At 47.3% G+C, this 22429-nt stretch overlaps 1 protein-coding gene across 1 annotated transcript in view; it reads left to right on the top strand.

Annotated features, from left to right (window-relative positions):
• The window catches only part of FER1L4 (fer-1-like protein 4), a 45819-nt gene continuing 23631 nt past the window's right edge, over window positions 242–22429 (top strand). Inside the window, exons 1-21 of the mRNA XM_013985330.2 lie at window positions 242–1558; window positions 1810–1865; window positions 2229–2317; window positions 2415–2514; window positions 3663–3754; window positions 3923–3964; window positions 4243–4413; window positions 4931–4991; window positions 5100–5231; window positions 5747–5809; window positions 5890–5974; window positions 6210–6369; window positions 6496–6679; window positions 6765–6951; window positions 7528–7886; window positions 8259–8367; window positions 8510–8684; window positions 8780–8900; window positions 9345–9445; window positions 15503–15590; window positions 15665–15781. Of these exons, the coding sequence (XP_013840784.1) occupies window positions 1480–1558; window positions 1810–1865; window positions 2229–2317; window positions 2415–2514; window positions 3663–3754; window positions 3923–3964; window positions 4243–4413; window positions 4931–4991; window positions 5100–5231; window positions 5747–5809; window positions 5890–5974; window positions 6210–6369; window positions 6496–6679; window positions 6765–6951; window positions 7528–7886; window positions 8259–8367; window positions 8510–8684; window positions 8780–8900; window positions 9345–9445; window positions 15503–15590; window positions 15665–15781 (2571 nt within the window). The 5' untranslated portion in view covers window positions 242–1479. The remainder of the gene's footprint in view (window positions 1559–1809; window positions 1866–2228; window positions 2318–2414; window positions 2515–3662; window positions 3755–3922; window positions 3965–4242; window positions 4414–4930; window positions 4992–5099; window positions 5232–5746; window positions 5810–5889; window positions 5975–6209; window positions 6370–6495; window positions 6680–6764; window positions 6952–7527; window positions 7887–8258; window positions 8368–8509; window positions 8685–8779; window positions 8901–9344; window positions 9446–15502; window positions 15591–15664; window positions 15782–22429) is intronic.

Here is a 22429-nt window from a genome sequence, read left to right as displayed (position 1 = left end):
CTATATTCAGCATCTCAGCATCAAGCCCCCATAGCTTTGAACTGTGTCTGGGAAGCATCTGCGCTTTGTTTTGATTTATTTTGTGCATCCAATAGCAAGATGTAAAGTGATTGCTTCTTTGCTTTATGCCGTTTCACCTTAGGACAGCAAGGGAAACCTGTACTGAGATGGAGAAGTTCCTGGGGCCAAATCAGAGCTGCAGCTGCTGGCCTTCCCCATAGCCACAGCAACACCAGATCCTTAACCCACTGAGCGAGGCCATGGATTGAACGTGCCTCCTCATGAATATTAGTTGGATTCTTCACCTGCTGAGCCACAACAGGAACTCCCTGACTGTCTAATCTTATCTGCTGCTGCTGCCTGATACATTTCTCATACACAGGCCAAACTGAACAAATCACAGGTCCTGGAACACACCCTTCATTCCTCCCCAGTGCTTAGATATCCTTTTCTGCCCCACTCCTCAAAATTCCTCCTCAAGGAAGCCCCTCTGACCTCCCTCCCCTGAGCAGTCTGGCTCTGACTCTCTTCTGCTCTGATGGGGAGTGCAGTCTTTCCAGGCTTTGTTTGATGTTGGAGTCCATGAAGCTACTTGAAAGACAAAGAACATGTCTTAATTACCTCTGCAGCTGCACCCCCTTCCCCCAGGGTGGCATAGCACAAATCCTCTACATCGGTGGTGTCGTGGTTGTCTGTGAAATGCACTCAACACACTGTCACCCATAGGTTCAGTGAGATACAGTAATTCTTCATTTGAAAAAAGTACTGCACATCTGTTTTAGTTATTAACCTAAGCTAGGAGCTCAATGTCCAGAAACATGTACATGTGCTCAAATTTTTACAATTTCAATGGTTTGCAGATTTCCTGAGACCATCTACAGTTCCACTAGTAAACCCAAGATTAAGGACCTCTGACTTTTGGTGAGGAAGTATTTTGAACACCAGCATGATAGGGACACACATTCAATCACTCATTAATTCAATAAATGTGTTGAGTGCCCACATGATAATGTTGGGGGCAAGGTGATTCACTTATTAATCCATCCATACAGCCAGTTTTAAGGGTCTACAATGTACCCGACACTGAGCTAGGCACTGAGGACAGAAAAGTGTAGGAAGAAGATGGGGCCCCAAGGCCTTAATGCCTCATAGGCTAGTGGAGACCAGGCGGGGGGTCCTGCCCTCTCCCCTTGCCTCCATTGCTGCCCTGTCCCAGCTTCCACCCCACAAGGCTGCAGGATAGAGGCTGAAGCTGGTGCAGGCAGGGAGGACAGATCTCAGGGACCTTACCCCTATCTCTCTGTCCTCCCACTCCCTCCCTAACCCATGACCCCCAGGCCTGCTGATTTTTGTGTTTGACTAAAGGGCAGGGATCGCTGAACCTGCTGGGTGAGTCCAGTGAGTCAGAGGCGATTCAGGTGGGCGGGCAGGTGGGCAGGAGGGCAGGAGGGCAGAGGCAGAGCCAGTGGCCCTGGGACAATGGCTCTGACTGTATGTGTGCGGCGACTGACAGGACTGCCAGGCACTCATGACCGACAAGTGAGGCTTAGCTTTCGAGGTGAGATTGCAGGGCTGCTCTAAGGACTTTTGGAATTGGGGAGCTCTAGTTCCTCCATCTGCCTGGCCCTCGACCCCATCCCTTGGCATCTCTACCATCTGTCCCCTGTCTCCCTTCCTCCCTGCCTTCTAGCTCTCTTTAAAGGTGAATCCAGGCAGATTGGACCCTGGGTCAAGGATGGGTTGAGGGCTGATTTTTTATGTGTGGGGGTGGGAAGGAGCTGATAAATGACTGGATTCAATTCTGGGCAGGTTTTACTCAGAAAACAAGGAGAATTCACTGTGGTCCAGAAGCAGACATCGGTGAGGTCAGTGGGGTTGTGTTCTGGATGTGGAGAAGCTGATATGTGCCCCATCTGAGTTCATCCTGGGGCCAGGGGCTTATTCCTGGGTTTGGAGAGGTTTGGTGTCAAGAGGTGGGATTGGTCTCAGGCTTGACAGGTTAGACTCAGTCTGGAACAAGTCAGAAGCAAGACTGGGAGGATTAGTTCTTCACTGGTATTTAGCCCCAGATCACCCCTAGTTTGGGAAGGTTGGTTCTAAGTTTAGGATATCATAGAGCTACCTTAAGCTTGTAGGCCTAGCTCCTGTTTCAGGGTTGGGAATAGGCTCTGGATTCTAGGTCAGGATCAGCCCAGCTTTGGGTGTCACAAGGTTCCTTCTATTTCCAGCTGTTCCGTTGGCCACACTATGGGGCTCCACTGGCTGGGGAGTGTCTGTCTATACAGGTGGTCAACTGTAGCCATGTGTTCAGCCCCAGGTGAGTAGGCCTAGGCAGCCAAGGATGCAGGTAGGGGGAGGGGTGGCTCTGGGGCCATTCTTCTGGGTCATTCTTCTGCTCCATGCTACATCCCTAGGTCTCTGGGGACCCTGGTGATCTCCCTGCAGCAGCTACAGAGTGCTGGGCATTTGGTGCTGCGGGAGGCCCTAGTGGATAAGAATCTGCGAGTGTCCCGGGTGAGTTCCACCAGTCCCCAGCCTGCCACCCCCAAGCCTGAGAGTCCCTTAGTTAGCAGCTTCCATTTTTCTAAGGGGAAAACCCAGACCCAGACAGGAGTGGTAATATGGCCCCTAGGCCGGGGCACCTTTCTTTACAGACTCAAGGCCAAGAACCACGTTCAGTTCTGAGGGGTGTAGCAAGGGGGGAAGATAGGGAGTTCTGTGCTGCTCCCTGACCCTGCACCAGGTGCAGTTCTTGTGGGAGACCAAGATGAACCTGGCTGGATTTTCCTGTTCCATGGAGGGTCAGTATAGCCTGGTAGAAATGGACCTGGGTTCAAATCTCAAGTCCATTACTGTCCACCTGAGATCTTGGACAAGTGATTGAGCTCCTCTAGGCTGTTCCCTCATTTATCTTATGTGAGGTCAGATTATTGAGCTTTTCATCCAGTCAGTCATCAACTGTTGAGCTCTGATTATAAGCCATGTGCCACACTGAGCAATGAGGATTGAGTGGTGAGGAAAAGCAGATAAGGACAAGTCTGCTTAGAGTACCATATCTAAGGAGAGAAGCAAACAGTAAACAAACATTCACACAAATAAATGTAAAATTGCCATTTTACAAAGCAGCTGATAGGAAGAAAAAAAGAACTGGTAGGTGGGCTGGGAAGGACCTATTTGGGGGTCAGAAAAGTTTCCCTGAGGAAGTAGTGTTTCAGCTTAGAATTAAAGGATGATAGCAATTAACTAAGTGGGTGGAGAGAATGTTCCAGGCACAGGAACCAGCATATGTAAAAGCCCAGTGCCCTGAGAGAGCATAACTGGGGTGCAGGGCCGGAGCAGACCTCATAAGAGATAGGACTGGAAAAGTTGGCAGGGGTCAGACCATGCTGAGCTGTGAAGGCCACATTAATGGATTTCTAAGAGTGATGAGAGAATTTTGGAGTTGTGTTGGGCCTCTTCAAGTGGTTTCTTGCGCATGGTAAGTTCTTAATATATCTGAAAAGTCATTATTATTAATGATCAGAGAGGAACCACAAGTCACCAGAGATGCAGGCCAGGAGCGTCTCTCGGTTTATAGATGGAGTAAAAGGGATTGTCTTTGGGCTTTTCTTAGCCTCAGGGCAGTTTGAGGAGCCCAAGGCACACTACGTATCTGGTTTCAGATCCAGGTGGAGCTTGACCTGAAGTACCAGCCCCCAGAGGGCACAGCTGGAGCCTGGGCAGAAGAGGACTTTGGAGCACCCATCCGGGACAGGTAACCCTCCCACCCACCTAACCAAGGCTCAGGCATGCCTTGGGAAGGGAGACGTGGTACCCAGTTCCACTGTGGATCCACTGGATCTGGTGACCCTTGAATCAGTGCTGCTGGGGTTGTAGCTCATAGTCAGACCTGCCCCTCTCCTGTCATTTCTCCTTCTCCCAGCTCAGAGCTGATCATTCCCAATGTGGGCTTCCAAGAGCTGGAGTAAGTATGGGGGGATGAACTAAGGTTACAGGGTCAGTTTTTGAATTAGGAGCCAGTGGGGTGGAGTCAGTCCCTGGGTCTGGTATCAATACTGCACCAATTCCAGGATGAGACGTCAGTTCTAGAAATCAGGGGTCAATTCTGGAATTAGAGGGCTCCCAGGCTAAGGGTCAGTCCTGGATCAGTGGCATCAGACCTAGAGGCAGGGGAGTCAGAGATGGGTACCCAGAGATGAGTGATAGGTCCCAGACATGTTCCTTGAGGGCCTTTCCTGTCAGGCCTGGGGAGGCCCGGCTGGAGCGGCGGGCAGTGGCTTTGGGCCGCAGGCTAGCTCGAGGCCTAGGTCAGCAAGATGATGAGGACAATGAACTGGACCTGGAGCTGGAGCTGGAGCTGGAGGATGAGCCTGATGTGGAGCTTTCTGGCGTCGTGTTCAGCCCCCTTAAGAGGTAACTTGTACCCACTGAACACCTGCTCCCACAGCCTACCAGTGTGTCAACTTCATTTGCTCACACAAATGCAGGCCCATGCCTACCCACTCTCACAAATACATGGTCCCAGGGTAGGGGTGAGGAGTGGATATCCTGGGGTCAAGTGTCATTCATTCCTAGGCATAGATACTGCCACATTCACAAACACAGTAACACTGGCTCACACATGGCTTCCAGAGCTCACCTAGGTGATAAAATCCTGACAAAGCCAAGGAATTTTGTCTCTTTTGTTCAGGGCAGTGTTACAGTGCCTAGAACAGTGTTGGCACACAGTAGGTGCTCAATCAATCTTTGTTGATTGAATGAATAGTTTTACGGTTCCAGTCAAATTCTGAGTGTAGGGTTGAGATGGAAGCAAGACAAAACCAAAGTTCAGAGGGAGAGATCTTATCATCGGCACCAAACAAGAATGTCTGTGCAAGGGCGGGTGCCAGGGTGTGGGTGAAGTGAGAGCTGAACATAGACCTTTCTGCAGCCGAGCTCGGGGCCTGGCCTGTGGGGATCCCTTCCAGATATCCAGAGTGCAGGACTTCCAGGTACTGCTCTCCCTCCAGCCCCGACCCTTGGGAAACGCTGCCTGGCCTCCACACATGTTCTATCTTGGCTGGCCTGATGTCCTTTTCTTTTCATTTTGCACCCTTCAGGTGGGGGTCACGGTGCTTGAGGCCCAGAAGCTGGTGGGAGTCAACATTAACCCCTATGTGGCTGTGCGTGTTGGGGAGCAACGTCGAGTGACCGCCACGCAGCGTGGGACCAACTGTCCCTTCTACAATGAGGTGGGTGCAACCAAGGAAGCTGCGGAGAGGAGAGAGTGGTCAGGACCTAAGTTAAGAACTGTCCACGGAGGGGACGTGGCCTAGGTGGAAGTTAGCCAATATGCAGGCCTGAAGCTGGGGGCACTTTGAGTGCAAAGAGGAGGTGGGTTGGGGTGGGTAGGGCTTGTGTGCAAAAGGTCAGGGCCAGGAGGAGTTCCCATTGTTGTGCAGCAGAAACTAATCAGACCAGTAACCATGAAGTTGCTGGTCTGATCCCTGGCCTCACTCAGTGGGTTAAGGATCCAGCGTTGCCATGAGCTGTGGTGTAGGTTGCAGATGTGGCTCAGATCCTGCATTGCTATGGCTGAGCCATAGGCTGGTGGTGGCTATGGCTCCAGTTTGACCCCTAGCCTGGGAACCTCCATATGCTGTGGGTGTGGCCCTAAAAAAAAAAAAAAAAAAATTCAGGACCAGCTGGCATGAACCCTTGACTTATAAGCTTCTCTCACCTTTCTTGCTTTCTCATTTCAACCCAGTACTTCTTGTTTGAATTTCATGAGACCCGGCTTCGCCTCCAAGACTTGCTGCTGGAGATCACGGTGAGGAAGGTAGGGGTGGGAGGTTTCGGTCAGAGAAGGGGAGATGCCCAATCTCCAGGACTAACACCACTTTTCCCCAGGCTTTCCATTCGCAGACGCTTCCCTTTATGGCCACTCAGATAGGCACCTTCAGGATGGACCTGGGCATTATCTTCGACCAACCAGGTACTTAACTCTTTCCTCATTGAGACTCATCTGCGCGGACAAGAGGAGAGGACCCTCTGGGCCCTGAGTCCAGTGTGTTAACTAGTGAGACAGCAATCACATCTCTCGGCTGACCTCCACACACTCCCGCTCCTCCCTATTGAGCCGGATTTGAATCATAGCCCTATCACCTCCCCGTGCATCGTGCATCCCACTGGCTTCCCCTGACCCCTGTGACCGGCTCCTCCGTCCCCAGACGGCCACTTCTACCAGAAATGGGCTCCGCTGCACGACCCCCGGGACACCCGCGCGGGGACCAAAGGTTTCGTCAAGGTCACTTTGTCTGTGAGGGCGCGCGGAGACCTGCCCGCTCCGCTGCCACCCGCTGGCCCAGGACACAGTTCAGACATTGAGAAGTGAGCTGGGGTGAGGTGGGGAAGGGGAGCGTAGGACGGGGCGTGGCCTCTGGGATGCGGAGATGGGCAGGGGCCGAACCTCGGGGTGCCGGGTGGCTCGGGGTGCTCAGCGCCCGGCTCCTCTAGGAACCTGCTGCTGCCGCGCCGAGTGCCGGCGGAGAGGCCGTGGGCGCGGCTGCGCGTGCGCGTGTACCGCGCCGAGGGGCTTCCGGCGCTGCGCCCGGGGCTGCTGGGCAGCCTGGCCCGCGCCCTGCAAGACCAGCGCGTCCTCGTGGACCCTTATGTGCGAGTGTCTTTCCTGGGGCAGCAGGTAAGTCCTGCCCGTCCCCACTCGGTGGACACTAACCCTGATCCCGCGCTGACCCCTCTCTGCCTGTCTTCGCTGCTGCGCTCAGGGCGAGACTTCTGTGCGCGGCGAGGCGGCGGCGCCTGAGTGGAACGAACAGCTGAGCTTCGTGGAGCTCTTCCCGCCGCTGACGCGCAGCCTTCGTCTGCAACTGCGAGACGACGCGCCCCTGGTCGATGTGGCCCTAGCCACGCACGTGCTGGACCTGAGGCAGATCTCGCATCCCGGCCGCGCAGGTAAGTGCATCTGGCAGATGCGTGCCGCCTCCTCCCGGCCCCCCTCCGCCAGCAAACTCCAACCCGACAACCCAGGTCCGCTTAGAAAGTCAGGTCCATCCCACATAACAACCTTGCTCCAAGCCGACCCTTGTCCTCAGAGCCTCTCCTGTCGCCCCCAGACTACCCTCGGTTTGGCTTCGCTGACAAAATCCTAACTACAGCTGCATATCCAGTAATTACTCCAGCCTTGCTCTCCCTACAGTTTACACGCACTAAAACAAGCCTTGTTCCGACCCTTAAGGGATTACCTGTAGCTCTGCCTCAATCTTCACTGCACCTCCAGGGTTCTGGCTACGCCCCTAGAGGCTCCTTCCATCTGTCCGCAGCGCCTTTGAGAACAGAACAGGTTTCGAAGCCCTCTCACATCTTGGTCCACAGCTGTTGGCGAACTTCCCTTCCAGAGTGGCTGAGGCCCGAACTGACACCTCTCCTCCTTTGCTCTTGCAGGAAACAATTATGGATGTGGTGCATAGACTGACCTAGTATCCACCTGCTCCATGTCCCCTCCAAAACCCTGTTTTTGTCCTCCCACAGCGGGGTTTAACCCCACCTTCGGCCCGACCTGGATATCTCTCTATGGCTCGCCCCCCAGCGGCGGACTCCGGGATAGTCTTCAAAATCTCAATGAAGGCTTTGGCCACGGCATTTGGTTTCGTGGCCGCCTGCTGATCGCTGTATCCATGGAAGTGTTGGAAGGGAGAGCTGAAACTGAGCCTCCCCAGGTCCCACAGGGGTCCAGGTTATCCAGGCTCATGAGAAAAAAGAAGAAAGCAAAGCGAGGCCAGACTCCAGTGGGGATTCAGCAGCACCTGGATGCCAGCTCCAGTGCTGATGCACCTGAGATTCCTAGTGCAATGGAGGTGGAGGTGGAGGAGTTGCTGCCGCTGCCAGAGGTGAAGGCTGGAGTTTAGTGAAGGAGAAGGGTCACTTGCAGCTTGGAGTGTGTAACCAGCTCCCAGGCATTAAACGTGGAAGGGGGGGGGGGTCTCTCAACTAGGGGGCCTGGACCACAGTATGTACACATGTGCTCTTGTGTATATACACGTACCAGAGGAGGAGGGCTGACAAATCAGAGGTGAGCCAGGGAGGACTAAGCTCTGCATCCAGTGGGTTGAGACAGCAAGGCCCAGAGGGAGATAGGACACCATCAGTGAATCTTTTAGGCCTTGGTAGCAATGACTTTCTGTGGTCATTGTGGCCAAGCATAGTCCTGGCTTCCGACTGGGAGGGTAGGGACTGACTCCAGCCTGACCTTTCTTTTCTAGAACGCCCTGGCACCCTGCGAAGATTTCTTGCTCTTCGCTGTGCTCTTCGAGGCCACCATGATTGACCCCACCATGGCCTCCCAGCCTATCAGCTTCGAGATCTCCATTGGTATGTTGCATGCCCTAGCCGAAACCCTGAGTGCTATGAGTTTGAGAGTGACTGCTCTTGTTTTGGACTTAGGCCCCTGGGAGGGACAGTTGACCCTTGGGCCCTCAGCCTGGCACCTGCTGACCCTTGCTGCTCCTGGAAGGTCGTGCAGGTCGCCAGGAAGAACAGTTGGGCCGAGGGTCCAGGCCTGGGGAGGGAGCAGAGAGTGTGGCAGGGGAGGCAGAGCCTCTGCTGGAGTTGGACCAGGGAGCAGGGCCAGTGGAGGAGGAAGAGCTGGGGACCCCTGCACAGCAGCCTGAGCCCATGGATGGCAGTGGGTGAGTGCTCATGGTGGCTGGAAGGAAGATGTTGGGAGATCCCCAATGGCCCAGGACTGCCCCACATAGACTCTGCTCCTCCCCAACTGGCCCAGGCCATATTTCTGCTTGCCCCTGCGTCACCGCAAGCCCTGTGTGCGTGTATGGAGCCGCTGGGAAGATCACTCATGGCGCCTGCAAAGCAGTAACTGTGTGCGGAAAGTGGCTGAGAGGCTGGTGAGAGTGAGGCAGGTGCATGCAGGGAGAGGCTAGGACATAAGGGGTCTGGGAGACCATGGCCTGTGAAGGAGTACTGGAGGGGATAATGGGTAAAGCACCAGCCAGGGACCCAGCACCTCAGTGGTGAAAGGCCAGAGGACCAAAGAGCACAGCTTCTGGGTGAACTGAGGAAGCCAGAAAATGTGGGAGAGCTGGAATTCAGAACTATTGGATCCAGGAAGAAGCTGGGTGAAGAACATGGATAGGGCTACTGGGGGCCCAGCCTAATGGCCATGGACCCAGTAGGGGGCTTGAAAAACAAGCACCAACTAGTTGGAGTCAAAGAAGAGCAGGACCAAGAGGTGCAGTGTGAATGGGCAGAGCCCTGGGATGAGGATGTGGTCTAAACGAGGTCAGGAGTCTGGACCTTTAAGACCTTGACCCTCTTACCTTGTTGCGCAGGACCAAGGGCTACAGGAGGTTGAGAGTCTGCAGCGCAGGCCGGGGTCTGGAGCCTGCATGCGGTTGAGGCAGACGCTGGAAGAGCTGGTGGCTGGGAGCAGGTGAGCTGAGAGTATCCCCTCCCTGCTGCCTGTTTCTGGGCCAACTCCAGGGTGAGGGAGACTCATGATAGCTGTTTGGACCCAGAGGCTCCTGAAGTTACATCTGCTCAGCACTAAATTTATAGAAGAATGAGGAGCCAATTATTGGGGGTTAGGCCACTCCCCTCCAATAAACTCCCTTTCCCAAGCTCCTATACGCTTACTGATTTTTCCCTCTCCTCAAATCTTCCCTGCGCCTTTCCTCCACACCTGTTCCAGCTAATGATCTCCTTTCCTACTTCATGGAGAAAATAAAAACCTCACCTTTCTCTGTCCAGTCTACCATCTTGCCTGCTTCTGCATCCATCTGCTCCTTCATTCCTGCTATAGCAGAGGCAGTGTCCTGCTCCCAGAGCCACAGCTGTGATCTTGAGGTCATCTCCTTTCACCTACTGGACGTGCAGTTGTCCACTTTCTCTCCTGAAGCTTCATCTATTCCCTAGTTACCCAGGTCATTTCTGTAAACATGTGTATTTGTCCGGCCACTTCCATCTTTGACCTTCACTGCCCTGGTTTCCATAACCTGCTTCAAGTACTTCAGTGTTTCTCCAGTCCTCTTTTCAAAAGAGTTGTTTATCTGTTTATTCAATAAATATTTATGGGAGTTCCTCTTGTGGCTCAGTGGGTTAAGAATCCAACTAATATCCATGAGGATGTGGGTTCGATCCCTGGCCTGTTAGGGAGAAAACAAAGCAAGGAAGTATTACAGAGAGGTGTTGCAATTCTAGAAAAGGTGGTGAGAAGAGGCCATGATGGTGTTTCAATAAAGAAGATGAAGGAGGAATTCCCATCGTGGCTCAGTGGTTAACAGATCTGACTAGGAACCATGAGGTTGCAGGTTCGATCGCTGATCTTGCTCAGTGGATTAAGGATCTGGCATTGCCGTGAGCTGTGGTGTAGGTCACAGATTCGGCTTGGATCCTTCGTTGCTGTGGCTGTGGTGTAGGCTGGCAGCAATAGCTCCGATTAGACTCCTAGCCTGGGAACCTCCATGTGCCTCGGGAGCAGCCCTAGAAAAGGAAAACAAACAAACAAACAAAAAAAAAAGAATATGAAGGAGCAATCCATGTCTGTGAGGGTGTTCCAGGGAGTTCCCATTGTGGCTCAGTGGGTTAAGAACCCGACATTGTGTCTGTGAGGACGCAGGTTGGATCCCTGGCCTTGCTCAGTAGGTTAAGGATCTCGTGTTGCTGTGAGCTGTGGTGTGGGTCACAGATGCAGCTGGGATCTGGCATTTCTGTGACTGCAATATAGGCGGCCAGCTGTTGTTCTGATTCACCTCCTAGCCTGGGAACTTCCATATGCTGTGGGTGTGGCTGTAAAAAGAAAAAAAAGAAATAAAGAGTGTTCCAGGAGTTCCCATCGTGGCGCAGTGGTTAACGAATCCGACTAGGAACCATGAGGTTGCGGGTTCGGTCCCTGCCCTTGCTCAGTGGGTTAAGGATCCGGCGTTGCCATGAGCTGTGGTGTAGGTTGCAGACGCGGCTCGGATCCCACGTTGCTGTGGCTCTGGTGTAGGCCGGCAGCTACAGCAGCTACAGCTCCGATTCGACCCCTAGCCTGGGAACCTCCATATGCCGCAGGAGCGGCCAAAGAAATAGCAAAAAGACAAAAAAAAAAAAAAAAAAAAAAAAAAAGAGTGTTCCAGGCAGAAAGGACAGCATGTGCAAGGGCCTGATATGTTTGAGGAAGAGCAAGGGAACCAGTGTGATTGCAGCAGAGTGAGTAGGGCAGATGAGGCTGGAGGGTGTAGCAGGAAAGGAGGATGATGGTAGGGAGAGGCCTCTGGGAGATGTGTAGGCTGTTGTAACAGCTTTGGATGCTTCTCTGAGTGAGATGAGGAGCCACTGAAGGTTTTGACAGGAGAAAGGATATGCTCTAACTTATCCTTAAAAAGGATCATTGGGGGAGGGACAATATGAGAGGAAGCAGAGAGATTACTAAAGAGGGTATTGTAATAATTCAGGTGACCAACAGTGAGGAATTGAATCTATGGTGGTTGCAATGGACACAGAATGATAGGAATGGATTCAAGGGCAATTTTGGACTTTGAAAGTGACACCTCATGACTTGCTAATGGATGGGTATGGGGGACAAGGAAAATATGCAAAAGAGAGTCATGAATGACTCCCCAAATTGTGGCTTGCACAGTATGTCATCAGATGGTGCTGTTTTACTGAGCTATGGAAAACAAGAGAAAGAGACAGTCTGATGGGAGTGGAGGGAATATCAGAAGCACATTTGGGGACACGTTAACTTTAAGAAAGACGTCCATCAGACATATGTCTGCTAGGCTGTTATATGAGCTGAGCTCTGTGGAGACTTCAAGGCAGGAAATGTAAAATTGGGGAATGTCAATACTGGATAAGATCATTTAGGGGCCAGAAAAAAAAGACAAATCTGAAGACCTGGAAAATTCCAGTAGATAGAGTTTAGCGTGGAAGAGGAGGACTTAGCAGGCTTGGTTGTTGGTGGTCACTTTTCTGTCCTCATCTTCCTCAACCTTTCAGTGTCAGTGAACACAGCTGACCCCACCCTCCGTCTTGAAAAACTCTGCTGTTGACTTCCATGTCGCTTTTTTCCTTTGGCTTCCCTGGCCATTCCTTCTCATCTCTTGCTGGCTCCCTATCTTCCTGACCTCTAAATATTCCAAACATTCATGCAGTTATGTCCCAGGGCTTCACTGTAAGGCTCTCTTCTCTGTCTGTAGTCTCTGTGTCTTCAAAAGAGCAACCACCTTTAATCTAATTTAATTCCTTGCCTAATTTTCCATACAGTGCCATTAAACTGTTACCATTTTCACTTTACTGAAGTTATTTTCTTACTAAAATTATTCTTAGGCAAGGAAATTTCAACAAAATTTTGCCTGTATCATATTTTGTTATTTATAGCTTTATTCAGTGTGGTTTTCTTTTGTGACTATTATATATACCACTCCAGTTTCCCTGAATCCAATTTTGTGGATCTAAATCTTGTCAAGAAGATTTTTTTCTTCTATCAGGTTTTTTTTTTTTTTTTTTTTTATGGCCACACCCATGGCATATGAAAGTTCCTGGGCCAGAGATTGAATCTGAGCCACAGCTACGAACTATGAGGCAGCTGCATCACCATGGATTTTTTTTTTTTTTTTTTTTTTTTTTTTGCTCTTTAAGGGCCGCACCTGAGGCATATGGAAGTTCCCAGGCTAGGGGTTAAATTGGAGCTGCAGCTGCCAGCTTACACCACAGCCAGAGCAACATGGGATCCAAGCCATGTCTGTGACCTACACCACAGCTCATGGCAACACCAGATCCTTAACCCACTGAGTGAGGCTGGGGATCGAACCCACAACCTCATGGGTCCTAGTCAGGCTTGTTAACCACTGGACTGTGAAGGGACCTCCAACATGGGGGTCTTTAACCCACTATATTGGGCTGGGGATCAAACCCACACCTCCACAGTAACCTGAGCCAGTGCAGTAGGATCCTTAACCCTGTGCCATAGCAGGAATTCTCTCTTCTGTCAGTTTTTGATCAATAGTAAGTGTTAATAAGTGCAAGTGTTTTTGTTTTGTTTTGTTTTTGTCACACCCATGGCATGTAGAAGTTCCCAGGCTAGGTACTGAACACATGCCACAGCAATGACCTGAGCTGCTGCAGTGACAACGCCAGACCCTTAACATGCTGCACCACAAGGGAACTCCAAATAGGTGCTGTTTTGACACTTATCAGTTTTATGTTATTTTATATCAGATTATTTAATATTGTTTATACATTATATATAATGTTATGTTTTTGTTTTTGTTTTTTTTTGTCTTTTTTCTATTTCTTTGGGCCGCTCCCGCGGCATATGGAGGTTCCCAGGCTAGGGGTTGAATCGGAGCTGTAGCCACTGGCCTATGCCAGAACCACAGCAACGCAGGATCCGAGCCGCATCTGCAACCTACACCACAACTCACGGCAACGCCGGATCCTTAACCCACTGAGCAAGGGCAGGGACCGAACCCGCAACCTCATGGTTCCTAGACGGATTCGTTAACCACTGCGCCACGACGGGAACTCCATGTTATTTTTTTATATTATGTATAATATATATGATACATATTCTTATTTTATGTCAGATTATTTCTGCCAATAGAAGTGGGAGCATTAGAAAGTTAAAAGGATAAGCTCTGGGAGCAGTTTTAGGTAGAAAATCCTTGGAGTCACCCATTTTACATATATATAAGAATATATGTGTGTGTGTGTGTGTGTGTGTGTGTGTGTGTGTGTGTGTGTGTGTGTGTGTAGGCTATATCCACAGCATGTGGAAGTTCCTGGGCTAGGGCTCAAATCCAAGCAACTCCACCATAGCCGTGGCTATGCCAGATCCTTAACCCACTGCACCAGGCTGGGGATCAAACCCATGCCATTATAGAGACAATACCGGATCCCCAACCTAGATTCCATGGCAGAATCTCCTTATTTTATATATTTTTGAAAATTCCCATAATAAGTAGTTAAGAAATCATTGGGGCTCAAAAAAGGCTCAAAATATAATATCTCAAAAATCATAGTACTTTACCCAACAAATACTTTTTGAGCATCTGTCAGGTGCCAGGGCCTGAGAATACAATCATAATCAAAATGAAATCCCCAACCTAGTTTACGTTCTACTTAGAGACAGATACAGCAGAGTACATGGATGGAGAAAGTGGCGGCGGCTGTTTAGACAGGATGACCAGAGAAGGTTTGTGCAGAGGTGACATTTGAGCAAAGACCTGAATGAAGAAGGGGAGAGTGAGCCATGGAAGGATCCACTAAGGGCCAAACATTCTAGCAAAGGGAGCAGCTAATACAAAGGCCCAGAGGTGGTAATGGGCTTGGTGTATTCGCGGAGGAGCAAAAAGGCCAGTGTGACTATAGGGTCGTGCATAAGGAGAGAGTAACACTTGATGAGGACAGGGAGATAAAGAAAAACAGTGAAAGCAGGGCCTTTTAGGCCATTTTAAGAATTTTGTTTTTTACTCTGAGATGATAAGCTTCTGGAGAGGAGTGAAATGGTGTGGAAAACACTGAAAACATCATTCTGGATGCTGTTTGGAGAATATTCTTTAGTGGGGAGGGTTAGAGTAAAAGTAGCAAGAGCAGCTAGGCCATTGCAGTCATCCTAGGTGAGAAGTGATGGCGGCTTGGATGAGCATGGTCCTGGAAAAGGAGAAAAGGAGAAAAGTGGTCAGATTCTGAATATATTTCGAAAGTAGAGCCTAAACGATATGCTGAGGGGTTGATGTGGAGTGTGAGTGAAAGAGAGAACAGTAGAGGATGACTTTGAAGTTTTGTCGGGGGAGGGGAGGGAGTGGGCAGTCATCGGAACTCATGCACTTGGTTTAAGCATGTAATGTTCGAACTATCATTAGTCAACGTTGGAGCTGTCAAGTACAGCCCATCCGAGCCTTTAACGTGCATTTGAATCCCTCAGGGTATAAACATACAGATTTCTCATGGAGTGCTTGTTGGGTTCAATCCCTGGCTTTGCTCAGTGGGTTAAGGATTCTGGCATTGACACAAGTCGCAGAGCAGGTTGCAGATGTGGCTTGGATCCTGTGTTGCTGTGGCTGTGGCATAGGCTGGCAGCTGCAGCTATGAATCAACCCCTGGCCCTGGCACTTCCATATGTCACAAGTGGGTCCGCAAAAAGAAACAAATTAACATTGCAGATTCTGACACAGCAGGTCTAGGGTGGGGCTGAGATTCTGGGGTTCTAAGTAAGTAATACCAATGCTGTTGGTCCTGGGCTACACTTTGAGTGCCCAGGGCAGTAAATAGTTAAATACCACCGAATTCTGGGCTCCAGAGTGAGGCTGTCCTGGATGAATTGGGCAGTGGTCCAAATACAGAAGCCATCCTTGGCTAAGGAAGGATGCCTCCTTGAGAACAAGACAAGGAGGAGCTATGAGGGAGGCTGGGTGTAGGAGGCCTGCTCTGAGGGAGGTGGCCCCTAAGGGTTGGTGTTCCTTCCTTTGACTCCTGTCTGCCATGCCTGCCCCTGGTCTTGTAGACAGTTTTGCCAGGGTGCCGAGCGCAGGACGATGACCCGGCCCAACACCCTGGATCGATGCCGAGGGAAACTGCTGGTGCATAGCCTGGTACGGTCTGGGAAAGGGGGATCAGGGGCACCCAGCAGGAGCCCTCTACTTATGTTCTCTTCCTGCCCTTCCAGAACATATTGGCAAAGCAAGGACTGCAGCTCCTACAGGGTCTGAGACAGAGCAACATGCAAGAGAAGGTGGCACTGGCCAAGAAGCTTCTGGCAAAACTGCGCTTCCTGGCCCAGGAGGTAATGCCTTGCCACCCATTTCCCCTCCCCAAAATACCCTTTTCCCTCAGCTTTCCAGAGTCTTTGGGCAGGGGCGACTTGATATTTATCCTGTGGACTGATGTCAGGCTGTGGGACCTGTTGCTCTGAGCATAGGACCAAATTCCATTTGGAGCAAGTGAGGGCCCACCGGGGATGCAGGGAAGATTCAGGATCTCTGGAAGAAGATTTGAGAGTACATTTCCCTAGTCTGAAGCTCTAAACACAACACATGTGACGCATAAAGGGAGCTCATCTTTTTGGAATGCTCTGTCTGCTATGCTTCTTCATGTGTTACCTTGTGTGATGCAACAACCTTGGGAAGATGTCACCCCATTTGACAGGTTCAGAAACAGGCTTAGAGACGGAAAGTGACTGATCCATCATGTCATAGCTGGTTAAGTGGCAGAGCTAGAATTCAAAGTCAGTTCTGCCTCACTCTGAAACTCAGTTATTCCCAAAGGCAGGGAAAGTTTTGAGCACTAGGGCCAGTATGTCCTCAGGGTCAAAACTGAGGAGTTGGACATTGGTCTCAGATCTTGAAGGGCAAGTCGGAGTTTGGCAAATGTGAAAGAATGAAGAGCATGTGCAAAGGTACAGCTGGAAGGCAGAGTAGTGGAAGGAGATATGGGATAGAGACCTTCTAGTGAATTCATTGCAAAATTATTTATTTATTTGGAATGAAAACCTGTCAAGTGACATTTTAAAAACATTTTCTGACTCAAATATGCCTCCTGAAATAATATAGGTTAGTTTTGCTATTCTTTGAATTTTGTAAAATACTGTTTATATTATTTTGCTTTTTTAACTCAATATTATATTTGTGAGGTATATTATTATATGTAGCTGTAATCTGTCCATTTCATTGCTGTATAATATTCCACTATATGATTATAATTCATTACCCATTCCACTATTGATGGATATGTATCTTGATTCCAGTAGATGAGATTAGAAACAGTGTTTCCACTTTTGGACATGTCCTGGTTGTAAGTGCAAGAGTTTCTCTAGGGCAGTGATTCTCAAATTTTTTTGGTCTCAGGACTCCTTTACACAGTTTATAATTACTGGAGACCCCAAAGATCTTTTGCTTATATAGAGTATCTACTGATGTTTACTATTATATGAATGAATTAACACTGAAAAAATTTCAAAACCCAAGAAATAAAAAATTATTAATCCATTAAAAATAACAATAGTAGTGGGGAGATCCTGTTGTGGCTCGGTGGAAATGGATCCGACTAGGAACCATGAAGTTGCGGGTTTGATCCGTGGCCTCACTCAGTGGGTTGGGATTCCAGCATTGCCATAAGCTGTGGTGTAAGTTGCAGACGCAGCTCGGATGTGGCTGTGGGATAGGCTGGTGGCTGTAGCTCCAATTTGACCCCTAGCCTGGAAACTTCCACATGCCATGGGTGCAGTCCTAAAAAGCACACATCCACAGAAAAATAAGAATAGTAAACCTATTGTAAGATAACATAAATAATATTTTTAGAAAAATAAATGTATTCTCCAAAACAAAAATTTAGCAAGAACAATGCCATTGCTTTACATTTTTTGCAAATATTTAGCAAAGAATTTTTATATTTTGTAATATTAAAATCAATTGGTCTATCTTGTCCTTTTATCTGTTATCCTTGCATGATTTTGAATCCCCATTCATATGTCAGTTGGAAATGTGGTACCCTGAATTATGCATACCTTCTAAATGTTGATGTATTTCATTATACAGTATTAAGAAATCACCTTCATTCATATCACAGTCAATATCAGAAAAATCTTTAGGGAGTTCCCATTGTGGCTCAGCAGTAACGAACCTGACTAGGATCCATGAGGACTTGGGTTTGATCCTGGCCTCGCCCAATAGGTTAAGGATCTGGTGTTGCTGTGAGCTGTGGTATGGGTTGCAGATGCGGCTCGGATCCTGCATTGCTGTGTGGTATAGGCCAGCAGCTACAACTCCAATTTCACCCTTAGCCTGGGAACTTCCATATGCCTCATGTGTGACCTGAAAAAGCAAAAAAAAAAAAAAAAGAGAGAGAGAGAGAAAGAAAGAAAAGAAGTCTTTTAAGTGTTGGGAAGCTGTCAAGTTCAAAATGGCTGATACAAGAGACAATTTTTCCAAAATTGCAAATTTCCATTTTGTTTTGCTCCTCAGCTTCATTCTTTTACTAAGTATAATGATGGCTGTAGATTTTTCATAAATGCCCTTTATCAGGTTAAAGAAGTTCTGTTCTTAGTTTCCTGAGTGAGTGAACTTTTTTTTTTTTTTTTAATCATGAAAGGATATTGGATTTGGTTAGATGCCTTTTCTGCATCAATTGAGATAATCATTTGTTTTTTTTTCTTCTATTAGTGTGATATTTAACATTAATTGATATTGTTAGGTTGAACCACTGTAGCATTCCTCAGATGGTATATAAACCCGAGCCACAGCTGTAACCAGAGCCACAGAAGTCACAGTGCTGGATCCTTAACCTACTGAGCCACGAGAGAACTCCTATAATCCTTTTTGTATGCTTTTAGATTCAGTTTGCTAATATTTTGTTCGGAACTTATTCCTGAGAGGTATATCTATGTTCGTGAAGGATATTACTCTGTAGTTTTCTTATGATGTCTTTGTCTATCTTTGGTATAAGAGTAATGCTCAGAATGAGTTAGGAAATATTTATTCTTTTTCTTTGTTGGGGGAGAGTTTGAGAAGTATTCATGTTAACTATTCTTTAAATGTTTGGTAGAATTCTCCAGTGAAGCCATTTGGTCCTGGATTTTCTTTTTTGGGAGGTTTTTGACTGCTAATTCAATCTCTTTATTCGTTATTTAGGTCTATTGAAATTTGTTTCTTTTTGAGTCAGTTTAGATAATTTTTATATTTCTAGGAATGTTCTCATTTTATTTTATTTATTTATATTTATTTATTTATTTATTGGTCTTTTCTAGGGCTGCACCCGCGGCATATGGAGGTTCCCAGGCTAGGGGGTGAATCGGAGCTGTAGCTGCTGGCCTATGCCACAGCCACAGTAACATGGGATATGAGCCACATCTGTGACCTACACCATAGCTCATGGCAATGCCAGATCCTTAACCCACTGATCTAGGCCAGGGATCAAACCCGCAACCTCATCGTTCCTAGTCGGATTCGTTAATCACTGAGCCATGATGGGAACTCCTCATTTTATTTTGTTTAATTCTCATTTTCATTTCTGATTTTATTTATGTCTGTATCTCTCTTTTATTCTTTGTCAGTCTAGCTAAAGTTTTGCCAGTTTTGTTGATTTTTCCAAGAACCAACTTTTGGTTTCCTTGATTCTATTTTTTTCTATTCTCTAGTTTATTTTTCTCCACTCTAAACTTTATTTTTTTTTCTTTAGGCAAAAAATAGATATATAAGATAGGACACTTGTGAGGGGAAAGCAGGCAAGCACGGAAGCTCTGACTCCACTCTAATCTTTATTACTCTCTTCTGCTAGCTTTGGGTTTAGTTTTCTCTTGTTTTTCTAATCCTTCAAATTATAAAGTTAGGTTATTGATTTGAAATCTTTCTTCTTTTTTATGTAGGCATTTATAGCTATAAATTTTCTTTGGAGACTGTTGCATGCCATAAGTTTTGGTACGTTAAGTTTTCTTATTTCCTTTTTAAAGAAATTTTTTTGTTATAATTGATTTACGATGTTCTGTCAATTTCTGCTCAATAGCAGAGTGACCTGGTTACACATATACATACATTCTTTTTCTCAGATCATCCTCCATCATGTTGCATCACAGGTGATTGGATACATTCCCTGTCCAAAACAGCAGGATCTCATTGCTTATCCACTCCAAATATGATAGTTGGCATCTACCAACCCCCAATTCCCAGTCCCTCCCACTCCCTTCCCCTCCCCTTTGGCATCAACATGTCTGTTCTCCATGTCCATGAATTTGTTTCTTTTCTGTAGATAGGTTTATTTATGCTGTATATTAGACTCCAGATAAAAGTGATACCATGTGGTATTTGTCTTTCTCGCTCTTTTTTTTTTTTTTTTTTGTCTTTTTGTCTTTTTGCCATTTCTTGGGCTGCTCCTGCGACATATGGACGTTCCCAGGCTAGGGGTCGAATCAGAGCTGTAGCCACTGGCCTACACCAGAGCCACAGCAACGCGGGATCCGAGCCGAGTCTGTGACCTACACCACAGCTCACGGCAACGCTGGATCGTTAACTCACTGAGCAAGGGCAGGGATCGAACCCGCAACCTCATGGTTCCTAGTCGGATTCGTTAACCACTGTGCCATGACGGGAACTCCTCTCTTTCTGACTTACCTCACCTAGTATGAGAATCTCTAATTCCATCCATGTTGCTACAAATGGCATTATTTCATTCTTCTTCTTTTTTTCTTTTTTTTGGCTGCACCCTTGGAATATGGAAGTTCCCAGGCTGGGGGTCAAATTGGAGTTGTAGCTGCTGACAAATGCCACAGCCACAGCAATACTGGATCCAAGCCATATCTGTGACCTACACCACAGCTCATGGCAACACTGGATCCTTAACCCACTGATTGAGGCCAGGGATCAAACCCACATCCTCATGGATACTAGTCGGATTTGTTTCTGCTATCCCATAACAGGAACTCCCATTTTGTTATTTTTAATGGTTGAGTAGTATTCCAGAGTGTATATGTACCACATCTTAATCCATTCATCTGTCAATGGACATTTAGGTTGTTTCCATGTCTTGCCTGTTGTAAATAGTGCTGCAGTGAACATAGGGGTGCATGTATCTTTTCAAATGAAAGTTTTGTCCTAACATATGCCCAGGAGTGGGATTGGTGGATCAATTGGTAGTTCTATATTTAGTTTTCTGAGGTACCTCCTGCTGTTTTCCATTAGTGGTTGCACAGTATGTTACATTTTTATTTTCATTCATCTCTAAGTATTTTCTAATTTCCTTTGTAGTTTCTTACTTGATGCAGTGTTTAAGAGCATTATTTAATTTTCACATATTTGTGAATTTTCCTGTTTTCTTTCTATGATTGATCTGTAATTTTATTCCACTTTGGTCAGAAAAATATACTTTGTATGATTTCAGTCTTTTAAAATGTATTGATGCTTGTTTTGTGACCTACCATATGATCTCTCCTGTTGAATGTTCTGTGTGCACTTAAGAGGAATGTGTATTCTGCTGTTGTTAGATGGAGTGTTTATATGTGTCTGTTAGGTCTAGTTTGTTTATAATGTTCAAGTCATCTAGTTTGTTACTGATCTTCTGTATAGATATTCTACCCACTATTTTTTTTTTTTTTTGTCTTTTTTCCTTTTCTAGGGCCGCTCCCTCGGCATATGGAGGTTCCCAGGCTAGGGGTCGAATCCGAGCTGTAGCCACCGGCCTATGCCAGAGCCACAGCAACGCGGGATCCGAGCCGTGTCTGCAGCCTACACCACAGCTCACGGCAACACCGGATCCTTAACCCACTGAGTGAGGCCAGGGATCGAACCCGCAACCTCATGGTTCCTAGTCGGATTCGTTAACCTCCGAGCCACGACGGGAACTCCTCTACCCACTATTGAAAGTAATATATTGCAATCTCCAACTATTAAAGTAGAACTATCTACCTGATATCATATTTTAGTTCTTTTATTTCCAGTTTTCATGCTTGTTGAAATTACTCATTTTTAACCCTCTTTATTTTTCCCACAAGATCCTTTAGAATTTTGGTCACAGTTGTTTTAATATCCCTGTCTTATAATACCAACATTCGGGTTATTTATGGGTCTACTTCTGCTCGTTATTTCTTCTATAATCATGGGTCACATTTTTTGCTTTTCCTATGTCTTGTAATTTTTTATTATATGCCTGGATTTTTTGTATAAAAGAACAAACAGTATAGGCTAAAATAAATAATTGATATCACAAGAGAGTTTTGCTGAAGTCTATTTTATCTAGTTTTTCTTTTATGTGTAAGAAAACTTTTCTTTTACTTGTGTAAGAAAACTTTGCTGGGAGTTCCCGTCGTGGCGCAGTGGTTAACGAATCCGACTAGGAACCATGAGGTTGCGGGTTCGGTCCCTGCCCTTGCTCAGTGGGTTAACGATCCGGCGTTGCCGTGAGCTGTGGTGTAGGTTGCAGACGCGGCTCGGATCCCGCGTTGCTGTGGCTCTGGCGTAGGCCGGTGGCTACAGCTCCGATTAGACCCCTAGCCTGGGAACCTCCATATGCCGCGGGAGCGGCCCAAGAAATAGCAACAACAACAAAAAGACAAAAGACAAAAAAAAAAAAAAAAAAAAAAAAAAAAAAGAAAACTTTGCTACCTCCAAGCCACAAAAGTATTCTCCTATGCTTTTAGGAGAACCATAAAATCTTTATGGTTTTAGATTTTACATTTAGGCCTCTGACCTCAAGTTAATTTTTGTATATGGTGTGACATATAGGTCAAAATTCAATTTTTAAAATATGGACATTGAGATATTTTAATACCATATGTTGAAAAGGTTTCTTTTTTTTCCCCATCAAGTTGCTTTGGCTTTTTGATTGAAAATCAGGAGGCTCTGTAAGAGCCTCTGTTGAATTTTTCATTTCACTCATTACACTTTTTATTTTTGTAAGTTCTATTTTTTCAAATCCACCATTATTTTTCACAGTTTCTTATTCCCAG

Source organism: Sus scrofa, chromosome 17 (genome assembly GCF_000003025.6).
Source record: "Sus scrofa isolate TJ Tabasco breed Duroc chromosome 17, Sscrofa11.1, whole genome shotgun sequence".
Lineage (NCBI taxonomy): Eukaryota > Metazoa > Chordata > Mammalia > Artiodactyla > Suidae > Sus > Sus scrofa.
Note: the sequence above shows the minus strand (reverse complement) of the source record. Positions and strands in the feature narration are given on the sequence as shown.